At 32.8% G+C, this 7,952-nt stretch overlaps 1 protein-coding gene across 1 annotated transcript; it reads left to right on the forward strand.

The window, feature by feature from the left end:
* The first annotated feature begins 3,801 nt into the window (after positions 1 to 3,801).
* On the forward strand, positions 3,802 to 5,288 carry LOC125845508 (lignin-forming anionic peroxidase-like). Its single transcript, XM_049525023.1, has 4 exons — positions 3,802 to 4,069; positions 4,185 to 4,376; positions 4,491 to 4,656; positions 4,751 to 5,288. Exons 1-4 carry the CDS (start codon positions 3,857 to 3,859, stop codon positions 5,137 to 5,139), a joined length of 960 nt encoding a protein of 319 aa, XP_049380980.1. The 5' UTR covers positions 3,802 to 3,856; the 3' UTR covers positions 5,140 to 5,288.
* Positions 5,289 to 7,952: the final 2,664 nt, after the last annotated feature.

Genomic DNA, 7,952 nt, shown 5'->3' on the forward strand with positions numbered 1-7,952 from the left:
TAACTTCATATTATAACTGGTTTTGACAAAGAAAACAAATGGAAATTATTGAATTTCTGCATCTGCTAGGCTGCACATTCAATCGTCTTTAGCTTTTTGCATACTCTATACATAGCATATATATCCATTAATGTGGTGCTTCCAAACTGTGTCAGTGCTTGGGTGTTCAGTTTCCTGACCATTACAAGGTTTTGCTATCCATTGTTGTTTTCTGGCCCAACGTTAATTAAACAGTCTTGACAATATAGCCGCTGCCATTCGTATTGTATTTAACCTTTTGGTTAACACAAATAATTCCTTCAGGTAGTTCAATTAATTCTAGGATCACATTCAATTGGACAAGCACAATGCTTCCTTTTCCGTGATAGAATTTATAGCAATGGAACAGATATTGATGCTGGATTTGCTAGCACTAGAAGACGTCAGTGTCCTCAAGAAGATCAAAATGGAAACCTAGCTCCACTTGATTTGGTAACACCTAATCAATTGGATAACAACTACTTCAAGAATTTGAGGCAAAGAAAAGGTCTTCTTCAATCGGATCAAGTTCTTATGAGCGGAGGATCTACCGATGATATTGTTTTAGAATATAGCAATAGCCCTCGGGCATTTGCCTCTGACTTTGCTGCAGCCATGATTAAAATGGGAGATATTAGTCCTTTAACTGGTCAAAATGGGATCATAAGAACTGTTTGTGGAGCTATAAATTGATTTTTCAAAAGCCTATTACTTGTATAATTGCTAACCTTATTTGTATTCATTTGATTTTTTCCCTATATATTTTTTGTATTGTTTCAAGAATATAATGAAATAAAACCTTCGTTATGTTTTAAGGAAGTAGTTAAGTTCTAGCTAATGTTTAGCAGTGTAATTACTTGGCTCCATTTTTAATATATATAATTAAACTTAAATATTTTGAAACACATTGATTATAATGATAATTAATCTGTTATCTCAATTTAAGATAATATATATAAATTTTATACTATCATCAGCATATATAACATTACTATAAATTCTTGGACTATAAATGTGCAATTGGAATTTTGTTGTAGTTTTTCGACTACTGTAATCGATAAATTAAAAGTTATATCATTATATTTTTTTAATTTTACCCTACCATAATGAAGTCAACAGAAAAATTACTACAGTAATCCATAACTTGTTAAAATAATTTTAAAATATTATTAAGCAATGACTATGATAGGTATCATTATTAAAACAAATTAAAATGACTCTCATTCGTAATAGATTTTATTGAGCATGGAAAACGAAATGTTCTCCCAAAGTAATATTTTAATCCCATTGACTATTGATTTTGACATTTCATAATTTTATCCTACAAATTGGATATCATCAAATCATTGGTACGAAAGGGCAATGTCAAAGAATTGATGATATTGTCTGACTACATAAATAGTTATAATACTCACATTTGTCAAATAACAACTATTTTGACATTAAACTATTAGATGCTATCCTTTCTGTTTAACTAGCTATTCCAAAGTCCAACTTTTATAGCGTGGTGTTCTACATAAGTTGCCCGCATCCACTTTCTCCGTACGTACCCACCAGTCTAAAAGTATCAATGTCACGACCCGAAAATGGATGTGATGGCATTCGTCTTATCCCACCAAGACAAATCAGCCTAAAACTCAATCATTACAACAAAATGCGGAAATTTTATAATCAACTCAAAAATACCCTCAAAAATCTGGTTGTCACGTGTACAAGCCTCTAAAGTATTACAATTGATTCAAAAGAAAACACAAGTCTAAAATGATATTGTTTCTAGAATAGAACAAGATCATAAATAGGAGTAAGAAGGTCCGCTGAAATGACAAGCATCTACCTCACAAACCTCCACGAGAAGCCTTGGAAAAGAAGAGAATGACAAGTACCACAAAAATCCAGGCTCGTAACCTACAAAAATTTGTAGAAGCAAGGGGTGAGTATCAAACAACACGGTACTCAGATCGGATGTTGGGGTCGGGAGTCGGGGTCAAGTCTTAAGTTGGGGTCGAATTCCGATTCAAAAGTTGGATCTTGAATGTTTCTTAAAATGTCAAATCATTGAATAAAGAGTGATTTTGTTCTTTTTTCAAACAGAAAAGGTTCAAATATGCTGTCGAACTTTGAGAAAAGACTCATATATGTCATTCATTGAAAATTCGACTTATCTATGTCATTTTCGTTTGAGAAAAAGCTCATTCATTCAATTATTTATTAACTAAAATGACATAGATAAGTCAAACACTTAACGAATGACATATATGAGTTTTTCCTCGAAATTCGATGACATATATATTTTAGCCTTTTCCCTTTTTCAAATAATGTAATTGTACTTTGAACAAAATTAATTAAACAAACAACAATAGTAGAATATATATTCTATTTACTATAAGCCATGTTCTTACGCGTTAACTTTGGGTGTAACATGGTGTAGCAACCAAAAATGAATGAAGTAACAAGATAAAAAACTTACTCGTAAATTACGGTGCATATTGTAGATTGTGTCTAGTAAAATTGTTTTAAACTTAATATTTATATCAATTCAAATAAGTTAATATTAATAATTAAGTTAAATAAAAAATATATATTAAATTGTAATGTATTGAACTTTATTTGAAGTTACTCTGATAATGTTGAAAATAATTAAAAAAATAAAATCAGAATATATAATATTGGAGAATGCATGCATAATATTCTACTGTAAATGCTTGCTAGCTGGAGCTTCACTAATTCTTATTCTAATGATGATATCACCAGTTAACTTTCAACGTAATGACCAAATCTATGTTACATTATTGGAAAATGTCATTCCATTATAATACAAAATACAAAATATATAATCATGAAGTTTTCTAGCTTGACAAAACTTAGGAATAGTTTCAAAATCGAATCGAAACTGATAGTTTGGATTGAAAAACAGTTATTAACTTATCGATAATGGATCATTGGATTAGCGATTTCGGTAACAATTTTGATTTTTTTTCGTCGGGCTATCGATTCTAATGGTTTTTGGTTTTTACTTAACGGGCTAACTAACAACCCGATAGTAAATAAAAAATATTATATTTGTACTATCTGGTATATAAAGTTCTCGACTTAGAGTTAAGTTTCATATCTTTATTTCAGGTTGTCTCAAATTTACGATTATTGTACAATGTGACAGTGTTTGCTTTTGAGGAAAAGACAATCGGTCGATCAACTCCCGTGTATGGTTCATTTGATTTGTCACCTAGTTTCTAAGTGATTTTCAATTTTTTTTTTCAAATCTTAAAAGTTAAATTGATAATGATTAATAACTAATAAACCAATAACCGATAAGCCAATATCTTAATAGTTCTATAACAGTTTAGCATTTCTACAATCTGATAATCGATGAGTCGAACTAATATACTTCAAAACCAAACTGAATCGACCAGTACACAACCGTAGCTAGGAATAAGTAAGATGTCACATAATTCTTTTTATACACTAGATTTTCGATATAGATTGTTTATATAAAATAATTTTTTAATATATAATAATTTGTAAGCTTATGTCAATATTTTTGAATTCCTAATAATCACTGCCCTGTCCCCACCCCATCCCACATGGTACGGATCCATTTCACCTACAAGTCCAGTACAACAATAGGTAGCGAATAGTGACCAAAGAGATTAGAACAAGTCAAAAGAATAGCAAAGACGTGTTTTTATGCAATTGGCAGCCAATAGTGACCAAAGAGATTTAAAATAACGTGTTTTTATGCCTATAAATATTTGAGTGAAACATTATTATTCCCTCAACACATCACAAAGATAATAAACATCTATAATTCTTTCAACAAACTTTGCATTTTAATTTCAAAATGACAAGTTCAAACAACTCTTTTGTTGCTATACTTTCTCTTCTTCTACTCTCTACCATGCAATGCCATGCACAACTTTCTTCCACATTCTACGACCGAACTTGCCCTAATGCTCTCACCACTATTCGTACAAGTATAAGACAAGCAATTTCAAGGGAACGTCGTATGGCTGCATCCCTCATTCGTCTTCATTTCCATGATTGTTTTGTTCAGGTTAGATATATACATTAATCTATATGTTTATATATCTAAGTACTTCTATTGGTTTGATGACATGCATAATATATACTAATTAATTATAAATAATTTGCGGCTTTAACTTTTATAGGGTTGTGATGCTTCTCTCTTGCTTGATGAAACTCCAACGATTGTCAGCGAGAAGACTGCGCTGCCAAATCTTGGATCAGTTAGAGGCTTTGGTATTATAGAAGATGCAAAAAGAGAGGTTGAGAAAACATGTCCTGGAATTGTATCGTGTGCTGACATACTTGCAGTTGCTGCTAGGGATGCATCAACTCTCGTAAGTGAATTTCACTTTTTCACACTGTGAAAAGAAGAAACTTTTTTATGCTCATAACTATAGTTAGTATTTTTTTTTATTCTAACCAATCAATGTTACGTTAATAACAATCAGGTTGGTGGTCCATCATGGACAGTGAAACTCGGAAGAAGAGACTCAACCACTGCAAGTCATACTCTTGCAGAAACTGATCTTCCCGGTCCTTTCGATCCTCTTAGTAGGCTTATTTCTGGCTTTGCCAACAAAGGCCTTAGCACAAGGGATATGGTTGCTTTATCAGGTAAAACTCGATCTAACTATTGATATCGATCATATATAGATTTGTACATATTTATAACAAGTTCTAACTTTTTTAATTTCCCAATCAATTCTAGGATCACATTCAATTGGACAAGCACAATGCTTCCTTTTCCGTGATAGAATTTATAGCAATGGAACAGATATTGATGCTGGATTTGCTAGCACTAGAAGACGTCAGTGTCCTCAAGAAGATCAAAATGGAAACCTAGCTCCACTTGATTTGGTAACACCTAATCAATTGGATAACAACTACTTCAAGAATTTGAGGCAAAGAAAAGGTCTTCTTCAATCGGATCAAGTTCTTATGAGTGGAGGATCTACCGATGATATTGTTTTAGAATATAGCAATAGCCCTCGGGCATTTGCCTCTGACTTTGCTGCAGCCATGATTAAAATGGGAGATATTAGTCCTTTAACTGGTCAAAATGGGATCATAAGAACTGTTTGTGGAGCTATAAATTGATTTTTCAAAAGCCTATTACTTGTATAATTGCTAACCTTATTTGTATTCATTTGATTTTTTCCCTATATATTTTTTGTATTGTTTCAAGAATATAATGAAATAAAACCTTCGTTATGTTTTAAGGAAGTAGTTAAGTTCTAGCTAATGTTTAGCAGTGTAATTACTTGGCTCCATTTTTAATATATATAATTAAACTTAAATATTTTGAAACACATTGATTATAATGATAATTAATCTGTTATCTCAATTTAAGATAATATATATAAATTTTATACTATCATCAGCATATATAACATTACTATAAATTCTTGGACTATAAATGTGCAATTGGAATTTTGTTGTAGTTTTTCGACTACTGTAATCGATAAATTAAAATTTATATCATTATATTTTTTTAATTTTACCCTACCATAATGAAGTCAACAGAAAAATTACTACAGTAATCCATAACTTGTTAAAATAATTTTAAAATATTATTAAGCAATGACTATGATAGGTATCATTATTAAAACAAATTAAAATGACTCTCATTCGTAATAGATTTTATTGAGCATGGAAAACGAAATGTTCTCCCAAAGTAATATTTTAATCCCATTGACTATTGATTTTGACATTTCATAATTTTATCCTACAAATTGGATATCATCAAATTATTGGTACGAAAGGGCAATGTCAAAGAATTGATGATATTGTCTGACTACATAAATAGTTATAATACTCACATTTGTCAAATAACAACTATTTTGACATTAAACTATTAGATGCTATCCTTTCTGTTTTACTAGCTATTCCAAAGTCCAACTTTTATAGCGTGGTGTTCTACATAAGTTGCCTGCATCCACTTTCTCCGTACGTACCCACCAGTCTAAAAGTATCAATGTCACGACCCGAAAATGGATGTGATGACACTCGTCTTATCCCACCAAGACAAATCAGCCTAAAACTCAATCATTACAATAAAATGCGGAAATTTTATAATCAACTCAAAAATACCCCCAAAATCCGGTTGTCACGTGTACAAGCCTCTAAAGTATTACAATTGATTCAAAAGAAAACACAAGTCTAAAATGACATTGTTTCTAGAATAGAACAAGATCATAAATAGGAGTAAGAAGGTCCGCTGAAATGACAAGCATCTACCTCACAAACCTCCACGAGAAGCCTTGGAAAAGAAGAGAATGACAAGTACCACAAAAATCCAGGCTCGTAACCTACAAAAATTTGTAGAAGCAAAGGGTGAGTATCAAACCACACGGTACTCGGCAAGTGGATTTCTAAACCCTTGTTAAGTGGATGACATTCGTTTATTTCCTTGTAATATGTGTTTGGGGGTAGCGAGACTTGGTGGTGGGTTGACTTCAAGGTTTACTTGCTGAGTACCGTGTGATTTGGTACTGACTTGTCACGCCCCGAGCCTACACCCTGGGCGGGTCCGGCACCCGGAAACCATTGTTGGCCCCAAGCGAACCTTTGGCCTGGCTTTCTTAACTCAGCGGAAACTTGACTCAACAGCATAACTCAATGCAATGGAAGGTTATAAAACAACCCAACTTATAAAATCTGGGCAAAACAGCAACTCGAGTCTCAAAATGGAATATTTACATATATACATAAATGAGAGACTCAAAACTATCTGACTGATTGTCTATGAAGCCTCTAAAATACTGTGATGGATGTTGGGACAGACCCCACAACATCCTAATAAAACAAAACTTAAGAACATAAAATAACCGAGTCCTCCGGAAAGCAAAGAGGCTCACCACTGACTCTGGAGTGCTCAACTGGATCAACAACGAGCTGGATGCTGATCCTGGGTACCTACGTCTGCATCATAACAAGATGCAGGCCAACTAACATTAGTACATGGAATGTACGAGTATGCGAGCTGGACCGCTAAACAACAACTTAAGTTTGAAAGGGATACAAAGAGAACTTACCTTGGCTCTGTTCTACTCAAGAATAACTGAACTCAATATAAAGCAATGAGACACATGCAATATATATAAAGCTTGTAAAACTATTTAAAACATGACGTAAAAATCATATTTATAATATCATGAAAATACCATGCTTCTTCTCAAAGTCTACTTGTGCAATGCATGAATGAAGTCTCATACCCCCATCCACACTATGCAGAACTTCTCGAGGAACCAAACTCTTTCTACTGCTGTGGGAGTTTCTCTAACCGACAACTACCACTATGAAACTAAGTGGTGATACAACATTTTACCTCACGTTGCCCAAGGACCATCCTATACCTTGTCGTGATATAGGACCTTACTTTTGCTTAGTGGATCCACTAGCTTAACTTTCGTGATCATCTAAAAAGTATGATCCGAGAAATCCCATGTTTGGCTACATGGTTCTTATGGAGAGTTGAGTTAATATGAACTCGTGTCCCCAATTCGGTGCTCAAGACTACTCCCAAAAATACTTTAGCTCATAAGTGTTTTAAACAGATTTTTCGTTAGTTGAGATAATTACTCAAAACTTAGCCCAAAGGCTCTTGAAAACTTTTTCTAAAAAGAAAATCTCAAAACCATATTTTTTAAAGATGATTATTGATGACTCGGGATATTCATACTGCTTAAACATTGATGGTATATCTAGAGACCATACTATTTAAACATTGATGACATACTCGATTTGTCATACTAATCATATTTTAGAAACTCTTTTGCAAAACTCATCTTTTCTTTTTAAAAGAGATAGTGCTCAAACTGCTCAAAACTCTTTTGGAAATCTCAGTTTCCTCTCATCTTAAATGTGAAAACATTTATAAACTTCTTTGGGAAATACTTAGTTCCCTAATA

The sequence above is a fragment of the Solanum stenotomum genome, chromosome 11 (genome assembly GCF_019186545.1).
Source record: "Solanum stenotomum isolate F172 chromosome 11, ASM1918654v1, whole genome shotgun sequence".
In the NCBI taxonomy this organism is placed as follows: domain Eukaryota; kingdom Viridiplantae; phylum Streptophyta; class Magnoliopsida; order Solanales; family Solanaceae; genus Solanum; species Solanum stenotomum.

What these genes read in the sequence shown, in the direction of transcription:
- LOC125845508 (XM_049525023.1), top strand. Translation starts at nt 3,857, where the DNA reads ATGACAAGTTCAAACAACTCTTTTGTTGCTATACTTTCTCTTCTTCTA. An exon ending in CTAGGGATGCATCAACTCTC is followed by an intron (nt 4,377 to 4,490) that starts GTAAGTGAATTT and finishes AATAACAATCAG; the next exon opens with GTTGGTGGTCCATCATGGAC. An exon ending in GGATATGGTTGCTTTATCAG is followed by an intron (nt 4,657 to 4,750) that starts GTAAAACTCGAT and finishes AATCAATTCTAG; the next exon opens with GATCACATTCAATTGGACAA.